General features: G+C 43.2%; 1 protein-coding gene across 3 annotated transcripts in view; it reads right to left on the reverse strand.

Annotated features, from left to right (window-relative positions):
• The window catches only part of LOC147024405 (uncharacterized), a 69,909-nt gene that overhangs the window by 22,606 nt on the left and 20,254 nt on the right, over positions 1 to 27,049 (reverse strand). For all 3 annotated transcript variants that reach the window (XM_085884296.1, XM_085884297.1, XM_085884298.1), the window contains 6 exons: positions 14,754 to 15,449; positions 9,173 to 9,280; positions 8,863 to 9,059; positions 7,801 to 7,988; positions 3,929 to 3,987; positions 3,110 to 3,265 (listed from right to left, as the gene is read on the reverse strand). In XM_085884296.1, the coding sequence (XP_085740422.1) occupies positions 3,110 to 3,265; positions 3,929 to 3,987; positions 7,801 to 7,988; positions 8,863 to 9,059; positions 9,173 to 9,280; positions 14,754 to 15,449 (1,404 nt within the window). The remainder of the gene's footprint in view (positions 1 to 3,109; positions 3,266 to 3,928; positions 3,988 to 7,800; positions 7,989 to 8,862; positions 9,060 to 9,172; positions 9,281 to 14,753; positions 15,450 to 27,049) is intronic.

Here is a 27,049-nt window from a genome sequence, read left to right on the forward strand (position 1 = left end):
GTGTGTGTGTGTGTGTGTGTGTGTGTGTGTGTGTGTGTGTGTGTGTGTGTGTGTGTGTGTGTGTGTGTGTGTGTGTGTGTGTGTGTGTGTGTGTGTGTGTGTGTACAGTGCCTAAAGAAAGTCTGCATCCTCTTTTAAATTTTTCACTTTTTGCTGCCTTATCGCCTGGAATTAAATTGCATTAAGTCAGACTTTTTCTACCATTATTTACACATTGTATCCCACAACTTCGAAGTGAAAAATAAATTCTCCAATTTTCAGAAATCAATTAAAAATACAAACTAGAATATCTTGGTTGGATAAGTGTCCACCCCCATTATAATAGCAAATTAACTCAGGTGTAACTAATCACCTTCAAAATCACACACTACGTTAATTGGCCTCCACCTGTGTTAAATTGGAATGATTCTGGTTATTTCAGAATAAATCAGTTGCTCCTGTAAGTTTCTCTGCTGGGTAGTGCATTTCACAGCAAAGACGCAACAATGAGCACGAAGGAGCTTTCAGAAGACCTCGGAGATAAAATTGTGGAAAAGTGCAGATCATGGGATGGGTATAAAATTATTTCAAAGACCTTGAATATCCCTTGGAGCACAGTCAAGACAATCTTTAAGAAGTGGAAAGTGGATGGTCCCACCAAGACCCTGCCAAGATAAAGCCATCTCTCCAAACTGGATGAGCAAACAAGGAGGCGACTGATGAGAGGCCACCAAGAGGCCAATGGCAATTTTAAAAGAGCTACATGCCTTTATGGCAAAGACTGGTCACTGCGTGCATGTGACAGCAATATCCCAAGCACTCCACAAGTCTGGCCTGTACGGTAGGGTGGAAAGAAGGAAGCCAGTACCCCAAAAAGCCGACATTTAGTCCCATTTGAGGTATGCAAAAAAATCCACTCCGGAGATTCTGAAGCCATGTAGCAAAAAGTTTTGTGGTCTGACAAAACCAAGATGGGAGTTTTTGGCCGAAATGCAAAACTACGTTTGCTGCAAACCCAACACAGCACATCACGCAAAGAACACCATCCCCACTGTGAAGTATGGTGGTGGCAACATCATGTTCAGGGGATGTTTCTCATAAGCAGGGATTGGGGCACTTGTCAGGATTGAAGGGATAATGTATGGAGCAAAATATAGAAAAATCAAAGAGGAAATCTTGCTGCCCTCTGCAACAAAGCTGAAATTGGGACGGAAGTTCACCTTTCAGCTCGACAACTACCCAAAGCACACAGCCAAAACTACATTGGTGTGGTTAATGAACAAAAAGATAAATATCCTTGAGTGGCCCAATCAGAGCCCGGACCTAAATCCAATCGAAAATCTGTGGCACGACTTGAAGATTGCTCTCCATCAATGCTCCCCACGCAACTTGACTGAGCTTGAACAGTTTTGTGCAGAAGAATGGGCAAATATTGCCCCATCAAGGTGTGCAAAGTTGGTAGAGACCTATCACAACAGACTCACAGCTGTAATTGCTGTTAAAGGTACTTCCACCAAGTATTAACTCAGGGGGTGGACACTCATCCAACCAAGATATTCTAGTTTTGTATTTCTAATCAATTTTCTGAAATTTGGCAGAATTTGTTTCGTACTTGGAAGTTGTGGGTTACAATGTGTAAATAAAGGTGGGAAAAGTCTGATTTTATGCAATTTAATTCTAGGCTATAAGGCAACAAAAGTTGAAAATTTTTAAAGGGAGTGTAGACTTTCTATCAACATTGTTTGGTATGGTGAGGCCAGCTTTAAGCTCAATGGTACGGTGAACCACCATAACTGTGTGCACTGGTCCCCTTGAGAATCCGAACATTCATGTGGACAAGGCAGTGAATTTGGCAGGATTTTCGGTGTGGTGTGGTCTATCACCTACGTATATTTTTGGACCATTTTTCATTTAAAGAACAGTTACTGGTGCTGAGTGTCTCAACATGTTCAAGTCATCCATTGTACCTGACATTCATCAGAAGTACTGCAATGAAGAAGTTTACTTCCAGCAAGATGGGACACCCCACATTATCATTGCAAAGTCAGGGCCCAATCTTGATGTTTTATTTCTAAACCATTGGAGAGGAGAAAAGAGGAGGTGTTGAATATCCCCCATATTCACCAGGTTTAACTCCGCTTAATTGCTCTAAGTGTAGCTGGTTTCCTTCTGTACACCACATCCTTCAGGTAAAAATTAAGCATAGAATCGATCAATTCTGTGCATCTATCTCTGTAGAATTTTTTCCTGAAATTTGTCGCTCAGTTGTCACTGCTGTCGTAAGTGCCTAGATGTTAACGAAGATCACTTTGAACATTTACAATAACAAATCAAGTGAGTAAGTCTTCTTTTTGCTCAATTACATGTGTATTCTCTATTAAAATACAAAATATTACTTGACAAAGTGCGCTCACATTATTCTGGGACATCCTGTACATACTAGAAAAGTAAGATCAACAACTCGAGGAGTGATAAGGAATCATTCAGAGTGATTAAAGAGCAAGAATAGTAAAATGGTAGGGATTTTTAATGGATATTTTAAATTCGATAGGGAACAATAAATATAAAAACAATAAATGGATTTCATAGTAAGAAATGAATTTAGTAAGAAGTTTGAAGCTTCAGTGTAAATAAAACTCCAGGACCACATTGTTGAAATGCATATGCACTGAACAAGGCAGAGAAAAAGCAATTAATTGCAGTGCTTGTCAAAAATATTGATTAGCTAAGGAATCAGGAAAGGAAAAGCATCAGTTGAGATACAAGCAGCATAGATCTGCAGCATGATCATCAACTCTGGGAGTAGAGAAGCTTTTGGAAATTAGATTTTAGTAAGGCAGTGTATGAGTGTGAGAGAGTGTGAAAGAAGGATTTCTGAAACCCTCAGTGTATGTCTGGGATGTGAAATGCACAATCAACACTGAAAGAGCTCTTCAGAACAGTCAATAAAATTTCAAATAGAAACTTTTCATTGCAATGCCCATTTGTAATCTCTTTAGAGATTAAATATGTTGTTTATCCTTTACTCAAACATCTTCAGATGGCATTTGAGTTATCTTGAAGCCTTAAAACTTAATCACAAAAAGCCACAATCAGCTTGTTATTGCAGAACATTTTGATGAGTACATACTCATTGCTGTTGTAGCAAAGGCATCTGATGGACAGGAAATTCGCACATCAGAGACCATGGTTGCAAACACTTTGCCAGGAATGGCATCCATGTCCAATGCACCATACATTCGTAGGATCTGTGCAATAACTTCAGTTCCAAAGCCCTTCATTTCCACTAGACCAGGTCAACACAAGAAAAAAAAATGGAAAAGCAAGCCTTTGCATCATCATTAATTATCAATTAAAATATATTTTTTCATTTGGAGAAAATAAGAAAAAAAAAATTTGTGTTTGTATTTTCTCCCTATTTTTCTTATATTTTATGACTCGGGTATGATGTCTTGATGTTTACCCCATTTCGACCCAATTGGGCAATTTCTGTCCCATCAGATGGCATAACTAACTATATCGAGTTTAAGTTGTTTTCTATGAGTTAAAGGTGGATATTTTTTGTAATCTTCCAGTGTGTGGTTTTACATACATACGTGTAAAATATATGGATGTAAAACCACACACTGGAAGATCACAAGTAATATCCACCTTTAACTCATTAAAAATATATAGCTTTGCAAAAACTTAAATTGAATGCTCAACGTTTTTTCCCCTTCTACATTAGGTCGCAAACTATTGCAATTATCCCCCCATCTATGCAAAGTACCAACTGTTTATTGTTGGATCTGAAAAAGTTACAAATCGCACAAAAAATTTTTTTCTCATTTTCATTGTACAATCATTTCATTTGTATCCGTAATACATTTATGATCACATTTAGACTTTGGAGCAATTCACTATATTGTGATGTGCTATACAAATACAAGCACACATCTTTAATAATTACCTGCAATGCTTTTACTTAGATTTTCACTTGTCCATGTGTCCAGGTGAGGATAAGGATTTCTGGAGAAAACATACAAACAGTGATAAGCTAACATATTAAATCATGTCAACAAGATGATGTTATCTATACAAATATAAGGATGGTGTATGCTTGTGTCTCTTTCTATTTCCCATTTTCCCTCCCACTGCTTCCTGTGGTCATCAGACTTCATCGGTATGATGAACAGTCTTACAATTCTGCTTATGGCATGTAAATTTTCCATTACCATCGTGGTAGTGTCATCATCATCGCTCCTTTTCCTCCTCCTCCTCCTCTTCCACCCCCTCCATCTACTCCCACTCCTCCTCCCCCATCCTATCACATCCCATACTATGCTATAAACTGTCCTTGATGGGTATATCAGCCGAGTGGATAGCGATTCGAGCACCATTCAATCATAGGATTGTTGTTGGTGTTCTATATCCCTCCTGTCCCATCAAATGGCATTAACTATCACATGACCCACCCATCCTTGATGGATATATATCAGCTGGTGTAGAATAATCTTTGCACAGAAAAATGTCACAAATGGATGTACATGCAGTATTTCTGCAATGCAGTCACAAAAATCTAAAATTGTACACACTTATTCAGAAAGAGATTCATTAAATTGTTTAAAATCGAGTTATTATAGGGAAATGGCAAAATGGCAAAAAATGGAAGTTGCAAAATCACAACAGGTCTTCATTTTTAATTTGGACTTTATGTTCAAAACAATCATATCAGACTGAAATCCTACAGAATGTAATGTCGGTTTCTGTAAAGGATAGTGATTATCTGTGTTGGTGTTGTATAGTCATGGCAGCAGACACACAGGCTCTTCATCTCAACCATCTTTGAAAGGTGAATCACTCCCTTCTTCTCCACACGACCCACTCATCACTCCCAGTTTCACCTCCTCATTTCCGGTCCATCATAAATTACTTAATATTCACATAACTCCCAATATCACAGTTGGCAGACAAGACAAACAATAGACCCCAGGTGGGCCATTAGATGTAACAAACAGAGAACAAATGTCACAAATTACAATAGTGGTGATGCTTCAAAAAATGCTTGTGCTAATGAAGGTTAGAATTCTTTTTTTAGTTGCTTCCATCACATCTGTTGTATCACGTACAGTAATTAAAATTGACACCCATTCACATATTTTCTATTCATGTACATTAAAGCCTTTAAACTCAGTCCACCATCTCAGCCTTTAAAGGCCACGTTTTCCCTCTTTTTCATTGATACACAATCTCATTGGCTAACAGCTATCATGTGAAACATACCATGGGTGAAGGCCAGCATATTTAATTGGCTGAGCTGAGTCTTCCACCCGTTCGCTGGACAGTTGGCCTGACTCCACCAAATCACAATATTATAACCAAACTAAATAATACGTTCATCGAATACTTACAATAATTTACGAATTGGTGTGTGTGTGTGTGTGTGTGTGTGTGTGTGTGTGTGTGTGTGTGTGTGTGTGTGTGTGTGTGTGTGTGTGTGTGTGTGTGTGTGTGTGTGTGTGTGTGTGTGTGTGTGTGTGTGTGTGTGTGTGTGTGTGTGTGTGTGTGTGTGTGTCACGCTATTCCTCCTACAGTTCTCGGCTGATTACATCCAGATTTGCTACACAGGATGAGCATGACCCCAGCACTGTTCCAGGTGGGGGAGGTTATTGCAAGTCTCCACCCTCTGCAGTGCAGTATTCCTGTCCCCACCTTTTCCAGTATAATGAGGTGTTTTGAATTATAAGGAGTTGGCATGTTTTTGCTTCATGAACATAACTTTATGGGTTATTTAAAAAAAAAATGTTTTGGGAGCGATTGAGGCAGCTGTCAGTTGCCTATACACCACCAAATAAATGTATGTCAGAATAACGTGTTGCATGCTTGGAAGAAGATCGCCCATAGGGCAGGTTCTCTGCTGGAAACCAAAATTCGTCATCTGTCTGTCCCTCTGTCTGTATGTTTGTGTTTTTTGCAAAGAACACTGGGCCAACAACAACCACATTTGGCATACAGATCAAGTTCGACCCAGTGATTGTCCTAAGGGTATTTGCATCCACCACCTCAGCCTTTAAAGACCCTTTAAGATCCTTTAAACTTTGACCCCGAAGACACATAAGACCCTTGAAGACCCCGAAGAAACTGAAGACCCTTAAGGCCCCAATGACCCTTAAGCCGCTTTAAGACCTTGACGACCATGAAGACCATAAAGATGTGCAAGACACTTTAAGACCTCAAAGACCCTCTAAGACCTCAAAGATCCTGAAGACCCTTAAGACTCCATCCATCCGTGAAGCTGGGCGACTATATGTCTTTTAATTACATACAGGTTGAACGTCAGTTTCACCCTGACAGCACGTACGTCTATTAATTACGTTCTCTTGGAATGTACATTCTAACCCTTTCGACTGTTGAGACCCCTGAGATATTTGAAGATCCTTTAAGATCACCAAGACCTTTAAGACCCTTAAAGACCCTGAAGACCCCAAACACCATTAAGAACCCAAAGACCCTTTAGACCTCTAAGCCCCCCCCCCTTAAGATGCCAAAGACCCTGAAGACCGCAAATATCCTTTAGATCCCAAAGACCTGTAAGACCCTTTAAGATATTGATGACCCTGAAGACCTTTAAGACCAGCAAGACCCTAAAAGACCCCAAACACCTTCAAGTCCCTTTAATACTTTAAAGACCCCCAAAGACCCTTTCGAACATTAGACGCCTTAAGATCCCTTCATCCTTTTGACCTTTACACCCCTTAAGTCCCCTGAGAGCCCTTTGACCTTAACACCATTTAGACGCCTTACACCCTTCAGACAGATTAGACACCTTGGACCCTTGGCCATTTTGAGCTTTAGACCACTTGGACCTTTTTTGACCTTTTTTACATGCTTGAGAGATTCGACCCCTTTGACCCCTTAAACACCAACTATGATTGGAACTTACCCTTTGGATCATCTAGAATATTTCAAGCACACACCACACAAACATCAATCGTCTTCATGCAAAACACAGACTATATATTTTTTCAGCAAGTAATGTGCAAACTCGACCCAGCCAGGGGGTGTGTGGAAGAAAAATAATTATATTCATGTATTCTCAGTTGTATTCACTTGTTGCTTGTAATTGAACAAAGTATAAAATATAATTGTATCTTTTTTTTTAGAAGTTTGGCCTTGGGTTGACCTTTGACCTTTTGACCTCAAAAATAGTTGCTTTCCCAATTCAGTGATGCACGATGCAATTGCTGTTTAATTTTCAAGTCAATCAGATGAAAAATGACGATTTCAGAAATTTGTCCTCCATTTTCTGAGGTCAAATTTGACTTTTGACCTTTGACCTCAAAATCAATAGGCATCTCAGTTGAGACTACCTCTAGAACTTGGTAAAGTTTCATGACGATCAGTTTAGAATTGTGACCTGTAGGCGACAGACAGACAGAATAACAAAATCGACTGACCAACATACTTGGAAAATCTTCGATTTTGCAAATAACAAGACAGAAAGGGGTGAAAACACAACATAACCTCCTTCATATTCGGTGGCATTTAATAATCCTGTTTATTATTTTGTCATTGTGTTGGAGATGCAGTAAAAAAAGAAAAGGCAAGTGCTAAATCCATTTCTGAATACTGGAATGTGACTCGATTGAAGATGTTTGCATGGTATGTACATACTATGACACCATGTTATGTTTGTTTATTACATTGATGTTATCAAATGACAGAGCATCAGCTTCATAGTAATAAAGATAGCAAGATGTAATGTTTCATATTGAAAGAATACAACACAAAAGGAGAAACTGCAAACTGGAATGTTGTGTACGAGTAATTTATTAGCCTCACCTCATCCCAATGTCCTGTTCCATGTTACCTATCAAAATTGGAACGTCGACTCGACTGACATTTCCTGTTTTGCTTGAGAAGACAAAATCATCCCACACTGCAAGAACGATAGGCTTCTCAACCACAGGAATCAGCAGTTTAGCTGCAGCACTGGCATATTTTTCATGAAGGTCTCCAAAAGGGGCTGCCTGCAAAAATGGAGTGCAGAACTCATTGATATAACTGGTAAAAGGAAATAATACAACATTTACAAGAAAGTAACATCATATACGAGGTCATTTGGCTTATCAAACTGTGCTGCATCCAGTCCAATTAATGTACCGCTTTGCTTATTTATCTTCCATGTAAGTAACCCCATGCTTTCCATTATCTTAACATCCACTTCCATTTTAAATTAAATTGCATGTCCCTTTTAATCTTCAGGCAAGTATTTAGAATAGATACCAAGTGAACAGCAGACTGTCTTTTCAAAAAACTACGGTGGGATATTTAACATTCATCACCTAAATGCAAATAGGAGAGCAGTCTTTACATCCGCAACTGAAGGACATCATGCTCCATGATGCAGCGCTCCTTGTTGTAACAGCACCAAGAAGGCATTTCTTTCCAATTTCACCCCAAAGGGAAATATATCCCTGATGAAAAAAAACCTAAGAGGTTAGCACACTACGTTCTGATCTATTCTATCCTTCAGCCCACAATTACAACATCTGGCCTTCTGTGGAGGTCACCCATTCAACAAATAACCAGGTTCCACTCTAGGATTGTCTTCCAAGATGTGATGGTAGTCAGAGCATTCAAGTTAATGTCATTGGCAAATTACCACTTGCTTATAAAATGTAATCATGACCTCACTGCCTCAACCTCAGCTTTAGTGGTGCATTTGGTTGCTGAACTATGTTCCAGCCCAAATTCATCACGAGTTGCTCAGAGATTAAATAATGCCATAACCTGAAGCAGATACTGCAAGAGTTTCCAAGCACCCTTTACCATTTTTGTTGTTGTAAAGTCAAAAGAAAAAAAAATCTGTGACATAAGTAGTACAATGTAACTCTTACATACCTGCAGCAACGTTTCAGTTGACAAGCTTTCCAAACAGTCCAAGTCATGACATGATGTACTTTGAAAAATGGATGCCTGCTGTTCCTCTGCTTCCTTCAAATCAGTGAAGGCAGTGAAGGAACAGCCTGTGAAAATGGCAGCAGAAAACAGTCCCTCTGCCAGTGGGGACAACATCAATGCACTAATCGAGATGGCTCCTGCAAGTAAAGTGCTGGAAATGAGCAGGAGCAATTCAAAATAGCATTTTCCAATTGTAAACAACAAAAAAAAACCTAACACTTAAACGGAAGTGGAAAAACAAACACAGCACCTGCTTCATGTCCGAAAAGAGTGACCCTTTTAGGATCTCCTCCAAAGTGCTCAATATTGTCCTTCACCCACTTCAGTGCTGCAATTTGATCCAAGAAGCCATAGTTCCCTGAATGGTCAAGGCAAGGAAAATTATAATCAACACCACTATGTCAATTCATGCTCTGCAGATCATCATGAAACCGTTTACTTCCTTCCACAAGCAAGTGCAAGTTAACGGTTAAACCAACTTTATATCTTGGTTCGAGGGGTATTTTAATTATTGCCACTGATAGTATTTGTATGAATGGCAGTTGAATCCACTTTCACTGAAGAGTCGATTTTGCTTGATGTGCAGTGAGCCTTTTCCTGAGTCTGTGTTCACTTTCATGCTATTGAACTCATAACTAGACAACTCTGAGCAAAACATGCCATGGTAAAATATCTTGCCACTGTATAAAAATAAGAATTTATTAAAGTTGCATGTGCTTCTTCTTTGTACATTCTTTTTATCCCGTGCATGCAAAGCGAAAGTTAGGGTTAAACATTTGGTTCATGTCTCTCCGTCTGTCTGTCTGTCTTACCAGATTATGACCGGGGAACAGCTTATTTAAATTGAATGTTATATTTTGAACACTAACCGGATCATGAATAGGAAGACAAGTTTACTGTTTTATGGTACTTTGGCTTTGAATTTGTCCCGACTGAACGTGCGCAGAAAGGAGGGAGATGATATGTTTTCCATGTCTACCTGCCTGTCCGTCAAACAAAATTGAAAATAATTGCAAACAGGAAACTTACTGTTTTTAAGGACGTCATAATGGACACAAAAAACAAGCACAAACAACTTAATGTAACGTGTTAGATAGGTTGATGTAATAGACACTGGGTAAAATGGTGGTAAAACCTAGAATTAATTTGTTTATACGCCTTTAAGCCTCTTTGTTGTTTAAATCGAATTATATATTTGAAGACTGCATCACACAAATCATCTTCAGCATACTCACAAAGACCAAACAAAATATCGACATATATAGCATGAGTGGGCATGGCATGTGGGAGTGTGCATATCGAGTGAAGAAGAGCCCACCAATAGGGATTTGTACAATGCCGATGCAATGTTAATGGTGATTTATTCACCTAATTAATTAACATGAGCCGTTAACACAATAACCCCCTCAAACCCTCCAACATCATCACCATCATCTCCATCAACTCGTCTTCATCATCGCAATCATCAACATCATCAACATCACAATCACATTCTTGGATCAAGTTTATAATCATTATTATTAAAGGTAAGTTTCATGATGTTGATAACTCAAATAAATAAACTTTATTTTATGTTCTTCATCCAGGAAAATAATCCTGGTGTTGATTTAATGGTTAAGGTGGCCGTCTTGAGATCTTAGGGTCTTAAGTTTGAACCAGGTGGGTTGACTCAGACTGTCATCCTTCTGAGGTTGGCAAAATGAGTACCAGCTTACTGGAAATAGGAGGCACTGCATCAGTGGCACAGCTGCATTCCCAGCAATGAGGCAATCATAAGCCTCAGGCTGCATCTGTACTAATAAATGTCAGTGTGTGTGTGTGTGTGTGTGTGTGTGTGTGTGTGTGTGTCCTCCATAACTTCAAAACCATGAAAGGTAGTGGCACCAAACTTTGCATGCATACTTAGGGAACTCAAAGTTATTGCTTAAATGAAAATTGGGTGTTTAAGTTAATTAAAACACCCCTTTTGAAGATAATTAATGGCCTCATTTAATTATAATATTTATCAAGGCATCATCCTTGGTCAGCCCTCTATCACCTTGCTGGGGTCTCATTTCACCATTTTGTTTGGCCTGTTCAAACATGTCTTGATTTGGAAACACGATATCCTCTCATGGATTAATTAAAGTATATAATCAAAATATTATATCTGATTTGAGAATCAGATCTCTTGGACTAAATAAGTGTCAAATCTGGAGTGAAATCTGAAAATTTTAACAAAACTTAGTTATTTTTATGATGAAGTGTATTTATTTAAACATGAGCCTTAATTTTTTTTCTACTGTTTGGACAATTATGTTGAGTGAAGAAAGGATTAAGGCATGTACCAGAAGTGTAACTTCATTGAGCGCAACACTGTGCGCTTTTGCAATCCACGGCGACACAGTCCACAGGGGTTCTTGTTTTGACAATTACGTATGTAGTTTTCTTTTTACCATTTTGTGTGATCTGCTTTCATTAAAAAAATATTAATGTAAATGTACTCCTAGTTGGTGCAATATTTAAATATTTGGCAGTTTCTGCAAGTGAAGAGATACGTTTTGTTGCTGCGAATGAAGAGGGTTTTTTTGGGGCTTTACACGGTTTTGTGTGTTAAGCTTTCATGACAAAATATTAAAATAAATGTATTAATAATTGCTGCAATATATTAAAAGGAGGCAGTTGCTGAAAAGGAAGAAGTACGTAGGCAGCACACATGGACGTGGTACAAATGACTCTCCATGGGGTGTGTGCATGCCGCATGCTTGGTTACGTGTGTGCGGTGTGCTGGTTTCGCAGGCACACGATCTGAACTCGAACTCGACCTCGCACCCATGCCCGTGGTGGATGGCGCTATGGAAGAGGTTATGCGGCCATCTCGTGAACAATATGCTTATGCACGTGGGAAGCAGATGTGCTGCAGCGCCAAAGCCATGTGGGTAGCATACGTGTTGCGGCATCGAAGCCATGTGGGACATGCCACTGTGCAGTGCAGGTTTGAGGAAATCCATGCATGTGTGCAAGTGAAAGGATGAGTATATCATCAGTGCGCATGCACAATTGGTATGGACCGTGAGGACGTTTGAGGAATGCATATGTGGGGAGGGGGTGAGGGTGAGGGGGCATGCATACAGGCAGGCCTTTGCCAGGTAGATAGCATGGGTTTTAAATGCTCACGCCACAGATCTCAAAGTATCTGTGTATGTGTGTGCGTGTGTGTACGTGCAAGTTGCTGTTGTTGCCTGCTATCTCCACATGTGGGTGGCTTTCATCGGGAGGTGAAACAGACCGACCAGTAGTCTCACAGTATCCAAGTGTGTGTGTGTGTGTGTGTGTGTGTGTGTGTGTGTGTGTGTGTGTGTGTGTGTGTGTGTGTGTGTGTGTTGTTCATTGGTGTCTTCATATGCGAGTTACAGAATGTGGAATGGAGTCCTCCAAGGGTGGGATCAAAGCATCCACCTTTATTTCTGTAAGGGGTCACAATTCATGGACTAAGCTAAGAAGTTTTCTGTTCTCAAAGTTTGGTGTCGAGGGCTCTCTTCAGGATCGTTACTGAGCCCCAGACAGCTTCCAACTGTAGTTCATTAGTAATAATATTCCCAGGGATGGTATTTAATATCTCTGTGAGGTTTGTTATCTTTCCTGTAGCTACAGGTATCACTGGTACAACTTTGGGATTCTTCAGCTTCCAGGATCTTTTCACTTCATTCTTGACATCTTGGTGTTTGGTCATTTTCTTGATTTCTGCATCGTTTTATCCAAAATCACTGGTTTTAACACCTCAATCAGCAATATGCCTGGTGTTGGCTTAATGGTTAGGGTGGTGTGCTTGTGATCCTAGGATCCTGAGTTCAACTCCCAGTCATCTGTTGAATTAATACCAAGTGGGGTTGACTGCCTGCCATCTGCCTGCCATCCTTCTGAGGTCGGCAAAATGAGTGCCAGCTTGCTGGTATCCTGTGTCGGAGTGACAACCCATCCAGGATTGTGCCCAAGAGCCAAAGAGACTGCTTTGGCAGCTCTGCACAAAGTATGGTCCCAATAGATGGATGGAATTCGCCATGCCTTCTACTCTTTTTTTGCACCCAAGTATGATATGTGGTCACAACGCTTTGTTTTCGATGTTCATGCTCGATGGGATCATGGGGTTGTACATGAGCGGAAGGGACTTCCATGTTTTCAGTGATTGCTTTTGGTTCACGTTCCCACAAATTCTCCAAAACTGGGATATCAAAGTTTTTGCAGATGTGCCAGCAGATTACATTATAAACTCTGTTGTCATTGTGTGTACAACTGTTCTGACATGAGCTTTTTTGTGTTTGGTAATTGAGCATATCATATCATTATCTTTGCTAACCTCATATATCTCTCTCACTCTCTCACTCTCTCACTCTCTCACTCTCTCACTCTCTCACTCTCTCACTCTCTCACTCTCTCATCACCGCTCCTCACACCCTCCCTCCTGCAGTGGATAGCAGCATTTGGTGAAGAGTCGCTCTCGCCCCCCCTTCCTGGCTCTTTCCCCATTCCTGGCTTCCTCTCCCTCCTCTCCCTCCCCTCCGTCTTGTCCTCCCCCTCCCGTCCTCTCCTCTCCCTCCCCTTCGTCCTCTCCTCTCCCTCCCCTCCGTCCTCTCCTCTCCCTCCCGTCCTCTCCTCTCCCTCCCCTCCGTCCTCTCCTCTGTCCTCTCCTCTCCCTCCTGTCCTCTCCCTCCCCTCTGTCCTCTTCTCTCCTCTCCCTCTGCCCCTTCCTCTCCCTCCCCTCCGTCCTCTCCTCTCCCTCCAATCCTCTCCTCTCCTCTCCCTCACCTCCATCCTCTCGTCTCAGCTCCTTCACCTCAGTCCTCTCGTCTCCTCTCCCTCTCCCCTGTCCTCCATCCTCTCCTCTCCCTACCCTCCTTCCTCTCCTCTCCGTCTTCTCCTCTCAGTATGTGTGTGTGTGGTGAGAGAAGGGTGGAGGTGGGAGCAGGGAGGGCATGGGTGGTGTTGGTGTTTGGATGGAGGGGATTGGGTGAAAGGAGGGAGGAGGTTGGTAAGGGGTGGGAGGAGGGATTGGTGTTTCCTGGCAATGCTGTGTACCTTTGCGTTCACTCCACCCTCCTCCCCCCTCCTTTACTCACCTCTACTCCTCGCTCCCCCAACCTCATCTCTCTCGCTCTCCCCATTCACTCCCCGTCCCTCCATTCTATCCCTTCTTTCCTTCCTCTCTCTCCTTCTCTCTCTTGGTATTCCTGTCAGCAAAGCAATGGATTGTATTTGCTAGTCATTAAATAAGAAGAGAAGGCTTGTTGGAATGATGGTTAGGGGGGTGGGGGCTGGGGGAGAATGAAATTTTGTATCGTTTTATTGTCAAGTAATTCGTGTATTTTCAGGACTTTTATGTCTGAAAGAAAATGGCACCATTTCTAACAATGCTTTCTTTGTGTGAATTTCTTCACCGCCCTCCAAAGGTCCAAGTAAAAGAAAGGGAATGTTCTCGAGCTCAACGTCAGTTTCATTGAGTGGTTCCCCAAATGACATTTCCAATTTTGTTTTAACCCAAATGTAAAAGTGTTTTGGGGGATTTTTAAAACAAAATAAATTTATCTTCATGTTAGCTTTAAAATGTGTCTTGCATAAGAATTTATTGTTTTTCATGAAAACTGCATTTTAAGGCATCCATGCTATGATGCATCAAACGTGGCGAAGCTTATAAAACTGAAAAATAGGCTTTGACAAAACAAAGGCATGAACTTGCAGCATCATCATGTGGATTTTGTCGACAAGTTGTTTTCATAAATCACAATATTGTTATGGTGATGTAATAATATTGTTAGAAAAAGCATATTCAATCAAATTGCTTCATATGTGCTTACCTGAAGTACCCGTCTTGCTCTTTTGACTGAGCTCTTTGATGGCCAAGAATCCAAAAACGCCCAGGCGGTAGTTAAAACTTACATACACCGTTTGGGTTTCCAAGGCAAGTGAGTCCCAGGGCTTTGCACCAGGATCTGCACCACTGCCCACCATAAGTGACCCACCATGGAACCACACTACCACAGGAAGAAGTGCATCCCGCTTTATTGTGGGGCTCCAAACATTAACGAAAAGGCATGTTTCTGAGGTTATAGGTCGTGCAAGTTGGGGGCATGCTGGCCCATGCTTGGTAGCTAAGAGAGTGTCATTCCACGATATGGGGGATTGTGGGGCAGTCCACCGTGCTGGGTACTGAGCATATGGTACACCGAGAAATGAGTATCCTGCAGTTGTATGCAAACCACGTATGGACCCAAAAGGGAGACGTAGGTCAGTGAGTGTATACGTAGTGGTGCCTGAGAAGTAGGCAATTGTGGCAGAAAGTAGACAAATCAATATCAGACCGACTGCAATCAAGGCGCAACCTCGTACTGACAAGCCTCGCTTGGAGTCCTGCACCATTGGATGAGGATTTAACCACGTATTTCGATCTCCTTCGGGGTCCTCAGACATCAGGCATTGTTGCTCTTCATCGGCGACAAACTCCTCAGTCATGTTTGCAACGGGTCGATTTGAACCTTCAATGTCGTTTAAAGCTGAAAGAAAGAAAAGAAAATGACAGCAGTTAATCACAGTCAGCCTCTAAATGTTGATTGATCTTGTCACCTTGGTCAATTTTTTTTTTTTAGGTGTAACAATTTTATCAGAGAAATTGGTATTTGCCTTGACAGGGAGAGGAGATATGCATCATTCTTATGGTAAATGGCTCTTATCAAGAGGAAGAAATATTTTCTCAAGACAGGAAAGTAACCACTGCCAAAATCACATGGGATAATGGGGGTACATAGCAACAATACTACAAAAAAACAAACCCAAAAATATTCAGCCAAAGAAAATTTACAAAAACCACATATATATTTTTTTTCTTCAAAAAAAAAAAAAAAAATTCACATTTATTTATTTATTCAAATGTAGCTTGTAGCTTGTGGCTGTTTGGCTGCATCATTTTCTGGGGGTGTGGTTGTGCCACTAATGCAATGCCCCCCTGGTAACAGTAAGCTGGTACTCATTTTGCTGACCTCAGAAGGATGACAGGCTGAGTCAACCCACCTGGTGTTAATTATATTTACACATATATTGTATGCATTTGTCCATTATCTACTCATGTCCTTGGTTTAAATACAGTTATGTCGACTAATGTCTGGCCTTCCTCGAATTTTCTTTTTTTTATAAAGAGTCAAGGCTCGTGGAAGAACTACAACACAGACTGGATCAGGACGCAACATCGCAAAAGGAACAGCAAAAAGAGAAGGGTGAAATGTCAATAGCAGGGCTGAGGGAGAAAATAAACAGAGATGGACAAAAAGGGATGTGAGGGAAAAGTCAAGGGGTAGGGGAGAATTAAAGGGGTACATAAAATCGTTCTGCATAGAATAACAATGAAGATGGAAACAAAATAAGATGTGAAATACATTTTCAATTGGTCATGGCCAGATGGAGGCCCTTGTAGTTCCAGCGGAAAGTGGACACAACGATGGGCTGCTCCAGTGCATGCTCCCATACCTGACCTGATACCATAAACACCATCTCGACACGTCCGGAGACAAACACCGTCTATACCCCCATCCAGACAGCCGCTGCCCAGACACATCCGTAGACAACTGCCACCTGGACATGTCCAGAGACAACTGCAGCCCAGACATGTCCGGAGACAACCATCACCCGGACACTTCTGGGTTATCAATTACCGGCTGGACATGTGCAGAGACGAGCACTGTCCGGACTATCAAATAATGTGCGAATAAGCCTCTATGGACGTTTATAAGCATTACAACTGAAATGCGATAAGCTCTCGAATCTCTTAACCTGATCCGAATTTCAACAGCACCCCGCAGAAATATGGTAGGGACAAATTGCAGACACAGCAGGGAGAGGCGAGACCAGAGAGGAGATAGTAGAAGCCAGAAAGACCACCGACCTGCCTGGAGAGGAATTTTTGGAGAGGATTTTTTTTTTGTACCTCTCGATTGAGGTGAGAGAGTGAGAGGCCAAAAGAATCGGCCTCATCACGGGAGATGCCAATGATCTGAAATGCCTTGGTTTCCACAGCGTGAAGCTAAGAAAGGTGGGAGGCAGGAGCACCAGCAAAGAGGGGAGAGCAGTACTCCATCAGGCTGCAGATGAAAGCTTTGGATGTGGTCAGGAGCTCAGGTGTGCCGAGGAAGGACTTTGCACGATGGTGGATTCCCAGTCGGTGACTGGCTTTGGAGGTCAGGTTGGAAATGTGGCCTTCCCAGGAAAGATCATGGCAGATAGTGAGACCCAGAAGCTTGAAAGAAAGGACTTCTTCCAGAGGGTTGTTGAGAAAGTGGATGGGGGGGGGGGGGTTGCCAACCGCTCCTTTTGGAGAGACATGGTGAGAGTGTGAGATTTGTCTGGATTGAAAGACATGTTCCACGTGTTGGACCAGTTTGTGATTTTACCCAGATCTGCAATGAGCGAAGAAGCTGCTGCTTGCCGGTCTGAGGGATGACAGATGGTATGGTAGAGGTTGTAGTCATCAGCAAAGAGATAAAGAGGATTTTCCAGAAAGTCGGAGAGATCGTTGATGAAAGCCAGGGGAAAAAAAAAGAACAGGGCCCAGAACGCTGCCTTGAGGAACTCCAGCCTGGACAGGAAGAGGGGATGAAAGAACTCAATTTAGGGCCACACGTTGACTGCGACAGGAGAGGAAGTCTGTGAGCCATGAGTTGAGATGGCCTTGGATACCAGAGGAAGAGAGTTTGGTGAGCAGGGCAGGGTGCCAGATCATGTCAAAAGCACATGATATGTCTCACGATATGGCTCTGATTTCATGTCCGTCATTGAGGACCTCCATCCATTGTTGGGAGAGCAGAAGCAACATATCCAGGGTAGAGTAACCTGCTCTGAAACCAAATTGATGATTGGAAATCAAGCCATTGGAGAAAAGGAAGGATTTAATGTCTGAAGCGATGATGGATTCCATAACCATGCTGATGATTGGGAGAAGGCTGATTGGTCGTAGTTGCAGGGATCTGTTTTTGCACCTTTTTTATGCAGGGCAGTGATGTTTGCTCATTTCCAAGCAGATGGCAGATGACCTTGAGCAAATGAGAGGGTGAGTATAACAGAGAGAGGGTGAGCAAGAGCAGAGGAGTAGGTTTTTCGGACACATGGGCTGAAGCCGTCTGGACCGGTTGCAGAATCTGAGTCGAGGTTGGACAGCAAGCTCTCCACCTTGTCAGGAGAAAAGGACACAGAGACCAGGGACAGTTGTGTGTGACTGTGTAAGGTGGGTACAGAAAGCGATGGGTTTTGGACACAAAATTTCAATGCAAACACCAAGTTTAGGCATTCTTTTTGAGTTTTATGGCGTTTTCAGAGCCATGAGGCTCTATGAACACCACATCAACAAAGATAGTGGTGGGCAAAATCGATTAATAAGTCCTCAATTCTCAATTCGAGCCATGGAATCTAAAGGAATCGAATAGTGAACTGGAATTGACCTTGATTCCAAGTACTTCATACTTCATCGAAAGAAGTGCTTTGGAGAGGAATTTTTTTTTTTGTACCTCTCGATTGGCATATAAACTCTCTGACAAGGTACGCTGATGGATGGGGATGGGAAGCAAATCGACTGGCAATTATTATAAATTTTAACAATATGTCATTCAAGAGGTGCAGAAGCATAATTTCGAACTATTTCAGTAGTGATGCAGATGACAGTCCAAAAGTTTGATGTTTTCTTTGTTCGACAGAGATTACTCATCACAATAATACTGTATGTAATGTTCACAATAATATATAAATGGAGATTCCAGTTCGTCCAGCTCTCTTTAGTCCATGCCCCACAATGGCACCCAGCCAGGAACAGTCACACCCATCCCCAGAGCAACACTTTCCTTTGGCTGCATCAATTACATCATCAGCATACATGCGATTATCAAGATATGTGATGCCGTACATCCGATATACTGAGGAATTTGAAAACCAGGCACCAGACTGAGGACCAATTAGTGATGATTAAGAATGTGAAATCAAAGAAGCCAAAGCCTACAATGGCAACAAGTTCACAATCGATCATTCTAAGCATGTCAAACTAATCTCGAACTGCTCCAAGTACAGCACTGATTGCTCCATGTATAAAATCTCAAACCGCTCCATGTGCGGCACTGATTCCCCCAGCCAAATTCACATTATAACCCAATGCTGCTAAATATGATTGTGAGGGACATGCAGCCTGTGCCTGTTGTTGAAGATTCTGGCTTCAAAGACTTTGTGGGGGATTTTGACTGCAAATATGACCTCCCAAGTCGTCACACAATCATGCAAAATATGCTTCCTGAAGTTCATCAGGGAGAAACCTTGCTCGGATGATTCATGCTGCTACTTCTGATGCCCTCACAACACACATCTGGACATTTTGTCAAACTTAAGTGTATATCACCCTCATGGCACACTTCCGTGACAGAAATTGGAATTTGCGAAATTTGGAAGAAAACGAAAAAAAAGAAAACGAAAAAAAAAAAAAACATGCTCTGAAAAAAAATGGCTGACTTGGCAAGCGATTAGCAATGTATAGAGCAATTCTTGGGTATGAATATCAGCAATCAATGATCAGAGATCAGTGATGTGCGGTGATTCATCGGTTTATGAAGCTCGATCATACAGAAACTGTTACGACCTGTTCCAAGGCAAGGCATTTAGGCCGAAATAGGCTGAATTAGCAGGCCAAATAAAAATAGCAGCAAAGACCCCTGCAAGGTGAAGTTCGGTGAGCCAGGCATAAGCCATTCATGAAGGTAAGCCTGGTAATTATCTGCAAAGGGGGTATTTAAATTTACCCAAACACCTAGTTTTTTTTTTATCCATGTACCCCCTTGGAGTTCTGTTCGTATGCATGCAATGTTTAGGGCTGCTAAGTTTCATAGTTTTGGAGTTATGGAGGAGACACTTGTGATTTTATATATATATATATATATATATATATATATATATATATATATATATATATATATATATATATATATATATACATATACAGGGTGTCCCTAAAAAAATGACATCATTTCGTAGTCGAATAACATAGCTAATTCTCGCTCAAATGATCTCAAATTTTTAACAAAATGTGTAAAAACTAACTAAGTTGAATGTTTAATTCTTATCTCAATGAGAATCTACCAGGAAGATGGATTGGGCGTGCCAGTGATAATGACAATCTGCTGTTGAAATGGCCACCACGTTCACCTGATTTGACACCTTGTGATTTTTTTTCTATGGGGCTGTGTGAAAGGACTGGTCTATATCCTCCTCTTCCTACAATCCTCGAGTAACTTAAACAGAGAATCACTGAGGCGCTGGAGAATGTTACACAAGACATGCTACAGCGTGTTTGACAGGAGCTGGACCACCGACTTGACGTGTGTCGTGTCACAGGCGGTGCGCATATTGGACATTTGTGAAGTTTTGAGAAAACGGTTATAAAATCTACATCCCTCTGAATCTCTTGTTCGAATGTTGATAAAGAAATCTTTTATTGCTAAACATAAAGCCTATTTACTTTCGTTTGCAAGGGACATGCAGTTACTTAGATATTCAAGTTTCAAATGGTCATTTTTTTTTCGGGACACCATGTATGTATGTGTATATATATATATATATATATATATATATATATATATATATATATATATATATATATATATATATATATATATACATATATATATATATATATATATATATATATATATATATATATATATATATATATATATATATATATATATATATAGAGTTACATGACCGGGCGTAGTGGCGCGCGCCTGTAATCCGGATACTCGGAGGCTTTGGTTGGAGGATCGCTTGAGGACGGGATCTCTGTGCTGGGCCACGCTATGAGAGGGTGTAGAGCAGCCCGGAAGCATGGCGAAACCCAATCCTTATCCCTGTGTCGTAAGAGGCGAGCAGGGTTGCGTCAGGAACGGCATCCGGCGTAAAACCTATGCCAAATCAGTATGCGGATCATAACGGATGATCCGCTGTGGCGACCCCAAACGGGAGCAGCCGAAAGACGAACAACAACATATATATATTATATAGTTACATAGTTATATCAAAACATGTGGAGCGTGATGAAGACACCCCCCAATCCCCATTGGACATAATCTGACAACAAAGCGTCACAAAGTTTCTGACCCGGAAACTCATTAAACAGAAAAAGATTACATGGTCAACATCAGTTAATCAGACGGAGCTGCTTATCTGGATTCCAGGCTTGTTTTCCCTCATCAGGACAGCATACCGGAAAATACCTAATCAATGATGACTGCATTCATCGTTTAAACATCAGACAAACCTCCTGACTGTTATGGTGAGCATTGCCGCGGACGATGTCTCACACTGTAAAACTGCATAATCCGCAAAGAACAACCATCCATCTTCCGCCCTGACGATTGTTCCCGCTAATACAACCCATTCAACCAGAAGGCACGTGATGTGATCGGTGGGTAAATCAAAACATGTGGAGTGTGACGAGCACTCCATCAATCTCCATTGGACATAGTGGCAGACTGCGTCCAATGGAGATCGGGAGGACTTCATCTCTGCCATTGAGACCTGCTGCAATCAGCCTTTTGAACACAGTGCTGTTGTCATCCCCAATTCTGATCCATTATTTTATTACCCCCATTATCCTTTCCTTACCCAACCATCTTACTTGCAAGGTTCAGTGTTTCCTTCCCTTCCCCCTCACCTCTTTTTCCTATTCATTCACTCCCTTGACGTTTGTCCCACTGTCAGCATTATCTTGCTCTCCCATGTGCTTTGCTTTTGTGAAGAAAAAAAATATTACTCTGCTTGGTTGAACTGTCGCATTAAATCAGAGCACATTTATTTTGAATGCATCTGACATAATCAGTATTTGGAGGGTTATTAAAAAAAATTAATTGTTTACAGATTACCGATTATATATTGCTCCTGGGTAATCCATTATTTTATCAATATCAGCAATACAAGTGAGTAATATTATAGATTAACTTTTTATACTCGTCATTGCCTCTATCCAATTACCATCCGACGGGATGAGGTGAGGAACTTGTCTTTGAGCTGTCTAGTTTTGGTTTGATTTTAGGCCTGATTATAAATTGTGGGATTTGTGCATCACAAACAGAACATTGCATTGCAAAGTGCACCATCCCTCTGAATTAAGCTGGGTGTCCCATCTGCTCGCATTAGTTGGTGGACGTTAGAGATCCAACGATGTCTTTCACTAAGCATAAAAGAGATATTGGCAGCACCATGGCTAAGTGGCAAATTACTGCTTAAACTGGGGATAACAAGTGGTCTGGTCTTCTGAGATATCACTTCATACCAGGTTATATTGTCGCTATCACAGAGTGTCGCTGATGTGTGGGCAGTAGCTCCTACACTATAAACACAATCCATGCATCTCGGTGTTTATCTATCATCATATATGTTGACCGTAATCCCTAATTTCATTCTCACTTAAAATATTTTGCTCAGATGTTCGAGAACCTGATGAATAGATCCGTTTCTGGCATGCAATCTTGGTGCAGGTGATCAATTTTTCACTTAATTCAACAAAAATGCTATAGCACTATATATATATAGTGTTGTGGTTACCAGATTCGCAAACCACCATTCAGGTCCCTTAGGTGAGGTATCTCGGTAAGTGCATGTGTAGTTAGGCCCAAACCCGTTGTCTAGTTGGAATACATGTCATTTATGCGAGCTGCGACTCTTCAGGATAGCCGTTTTTCTTTTACTATCTTTATTTTGGACCAACCGCCATGATCACAACCACAACAACAACCACCAACCACAACGCCGCTTCACCACAACCGCCACGACCTTTACCGTCACAACTCGCCACCATCGCATCGCCGTCATCTCGCGCCACTCATGGGCACCGATGCTGGACTCGTGTAGGGTGCACGTTGAACAGCGTGTACAAAATCACGGATTTTCTGCTTCAAAAACGGATCAAAAACGACACACGCCCACTTTTTGCCGTCCAATCGGTGAGCGAGGGGCGATTTGGCCCCGCCTCCAGAACGATCGATATATGCAAATTTGTGGATCAAAAAGCCTTCACGCCCACTTTTTCTCGGGCCAATGGGGAGCGAGGTGAAAGGTCAAAGGGAGGGGGTCAAAGGCGAAGTTACGGGGGGGATAAAAGGACCGTGTTCGTCAGTCAGAGGGGGTCGGAGAGTCAAGAGGTCGGAGAGTCAAGAAGAGGAGAGTCGGAAGCAGAGGGTCAAGACTTCGCGGGCGGTGGAGCTGCTCGTCGTGTGCGTTGGAGTCGGAACGGAGGGGACGGAGCTGTGGAAAGGCGGCGACACCAGACGAGGGGGTGCTCGCGTCGTGCAGGAAGCTGCACCCGAGGGAGGCCGACAGCGCGACCTGGCCGAGGTGGAGACGCTCGTCGCATATAATAAAGATCCTCTATACCCCGAGCATCAGCAACCCCCTCCTGTTTCCCCCCGCGCTGAGATAGTGCGACCAAGCGGGCCCCGTTCCCACCCCCTGCCAGGCACTGTCCACGAGGCCCGCGGGTTGCGGGGCCATCGCCGCTCCGCGTCTCATCACCAGACGGGTAGGCCCGACCCGGTCTCGGCCTCAGGCCTACCTCATTCTTGGGGGATTTCTTTTCCTTGGTTTTGGGTATGTGTTGTCGGCGCCGTCTGTGAAGTAGAATTGTATAAGTGTTGCCGTGTGCTCGGTAGTCGGTATTAGCTCTGCACTGTGTTTTCACTTTTATGTTTGCTTTTTGTGTAAATGGAATTGTGTTTTCTTTTTTTTGTGTGCATTTGGTGGAATTGTATTTGTGTGCTTCCCGTGTGCCGCGAATAAATGTGCTTTATTGTTGAACTGTTCTCCCGCTTCGCTTCGTCTTTTCCCCCATTGAACCCTCATCTTGCTTCACGTAAAGGGTTGGTAGTGGGCTGAGTACGCCCGATAATTAATCGAACCGTCGAGGTCGACGATAACACCGCTCGGTTATTCTGATAGTACGGAACGGGTCGCTTAAGTGGCCCGTGTCCGAAGTCGACCTGCGGCGAGGTGCGATCGCCCGGTCTACCCTCCGCGTGGGTACTTAGGTAGTTCGAATTTGGCGAGCAACCCTATCCCACGCGGGGGCTGATTGGCTCGATCGCGGTGAGACCGAAAGGTCCACCCGTGACTGGTTCCCGGCGTTAGTCCGAGAGGGTCACGACTGGATTGTCCGTCCGGTGGGCGACGTGCCGCGATTCGAGTTACGTGGCCGTTCGCACGCCGGCGGGCGCGAAATCCCGCAACACTGGTGTCAGGAGTGGGATACAAATTCATCGCCCTCCTCGCGGCACTGGTATTGGAGAACGGGACAACGGGCTCTCCTGTCTCCAGCGAAATTCACGGGAATCGGTCCAGGGGTGAGAGAAGCGACCCCCGATTCCCTCCAAATTACGAGCGAGCGAAATTAACCCTTCACGAGAAGCAAGATGGCGTCTCAAGGCGAGCGGGTGCCGGGTGGATTTGGTATGTGTAATAGTAATGTAGAATCCATGGCTCAGGACGAGATCACCGTGCAAGAGAAACCCGTACCAGAAGGTTGGGAAAGGCATCGATGCAGTTCATCTGGTCGGTTTTTTTATTATAACCCCACCGCTAAATGTAGTCAGTGGGAGTGGCCAGGGCAGGTGACAATACAGCACGTTATGGAACTCGTGCAGAGCATAAATGACAAACTGGATTACAGGAATGCCGAAATGAAAGAAAGGAACAACGAAATGAAGAGAAATACGCAACAAATGGAAAATAAAAAAATGGATGGAAACGCACTCGAAGCGAAAAACCAAATGAAAGAAATGCGGGGTGAGATGCAGAGCATGGGCATAGGCCTGCAGGCAGGCATTATGGCAATGGCGAGGAGCGAAACGCGGACCACGGGCGAGAAAATGGCGCTGCCACGTGCTGGGACGAACGAGCTGGGGGGGAGTGCAACGGCTGTCAGGCCCGCGGTCGGGGCAGGCGAGAAAATAATTCGGGAGACGTGTAAGACGAGACACGAGGTAAAGAAGGTATTAGAAAAATTAAAAGAAAGCCAGGAGGAGACAGAGGAGGGATTGAAGGTCGAAACGGTGGAGTGTGAGAAAAGACTTCAAGACATGAAGAGAGTTGATAAGCTGGGACTGGAGGTAAAAACGGAGACAGAGGAACTGGGAAGACGGGTAGAAAACCACAAGCGCAAGCCGGAAGAACAGTTCGAAGCCAAAGCAAGGTCGGAGGGTGCGGAGATGAGAAAGGAATTGGAAAAGAAAGTTTCTGAGTTACAGAAACACCAAAACAAAGAGAGGGAACTACAAAACGAACTGAGAGTGTTAAAAGAGGAAAGGAAGAGAACGGAAAATGAAACTTTAAGAAACCACACTGTACAGATCGGACAGCTGGAAGCGAAGGCCAGACTAAAGAATGAGGAACAAGAAAGAGTAATGAAGGAAGAACGAATGAGACAGGAGAAAGAAATCAGTCAGTTGAAAGAAATGACGAGATTGCAGAAGGAGGAACAAGAAAGACAGTGGAATAGAAAACTGAAAGAGTATGAATTTGAAACTGAACGACAAAAGGAAAAAAATAGGTTTGAATACGAGGAGAAAGTAAAGGAGCAAGGAATGAAGCAGGAAGGAGAAATCAGGAGATTGAAGGACACAACGAGATTGGAGAGGGAAGAACGAGAGGAACAATGGAATAGAAAACAAAAAGAACATGAATCTGAGGTTGACCAATTGGAAGAAAAGCTGAGGCTGGAGTACGAGATAGACAAAGAACAGCGAATGAAACACAAACAGGAGATTAACCAAATGAAGAAAACCATGAAACTGGAGAAGGAAGGACAGGAGAGGAAACGAAGAAGAGTAATGAGACAGCAGCAAATGAAACACAAAAAGGAGATTAACCAAATGAAGCAAACCATGAAACTGGAGAAGGAAGGACAGGAGAGGAAACGAGGAAGAGTCGTGAGAGAACAGCGAATGAAACACAGGAAGGAAATGAGCCAATTGAAAGAAACGATGAGATTGGAAAACAAAGAGCAGGAGGAACAGTGGGAAAGAAAACAACAACTCTATGAGTGTGAAATTGAACAACTAAAACGGAGGGAGAACGAACAGCTCATGGGGCTCAGAGAGAAAGAACGACTCAGATGGGAAAGGAAAAGGAACCAGGAAGAGACAGAAAAAAGGAACCAGGAGAGAAAATGTATAGAGACACGGGAGACAGACAAAATAGAGGAGAGACTGCACGATGAAGACGGGGTAAGTGACGCACACACACACACGGAGGTAGTGGAGGACAATGGGGGTGAGCTCGCGGAGCGTGTGGGGACCCAGTGCGAGCACCTGGATGGCCTCCTCCAGGAACGAGGGGAGGGAGTATGCCCCCTTGAGGTGAGTTCGGTCGTGTTCTGCGAGGTTGAGGGGACGAGTGCTGTGGACAGGTGCACGGAGAGCTTGGGGGGTATAGAGGCCCCGGAGACCCTTGTGGGGACACGAATCCCCAGTGTAGTTGTCCCTGTGTGTGTGGTGCAAGGGGTGAGTGCGTCCCCGTGTGTGGAAGCGACCCCGTGTGTGAGTGGTGTGGTGGCGATGGTGCCGGAGTACGTGCTTCCCAGCACGCCATGTGTGGATGAGGCACCGTGTGTGAGTGTCGCCGTGTGTATGAGTGAGGTACCGCGGGTGAGTGCCCCCGCGTGTATGAGTGAGGCACGGTGTGTGGATGAGGCACCGCGGTTGAGTGCCCCCGCGTGTATGAGTGAGGGACGGTGTGTGGATGAGGCACCGCGGTTGAGTGCCCCCGCGTGTATGAGTGAGGGACGGTGTGTGGATGAGGCACCGCGGTTGAGTGCCCTCGCGTGTGTGGGTGAGGCACCGCGGGTGAGTTCCCCCGCGCGAGTGAATGGAGCACCACGTGTGAGTGGTATGGGTTATGCAAGGGAGACTGTGTGTGTGAGAGAGCGGTATGTGAGGGAGATGTCGGTTGGCATGCGGGAGCACGCAGCCGCGTCTCCCGGTGTGAATTTAATGGTGTGGACTGTGTGCGTCGTAACACGCAGGTGTGCGTGGGTTGAATGGCGACAGAGACGGCGACAGAGGAGAGAAAGCCGAGTAGCGGCTGT

Source organism: Eptatretus burgeri, chromosome 6 (genome assembly GCF_056783735.1).
Source record: "Eptatretus burgeri isolate ZD-2024b chromosome 6, Ebu_testis_v1, whole genome shotgun sequence".
NCBI classification, from domain to species: Eukaryota; Metazoa; Chordata; class Myxini; order Myxiniformes; family Myxinidae; genus Eptatretus; species Eptatretus burgeri.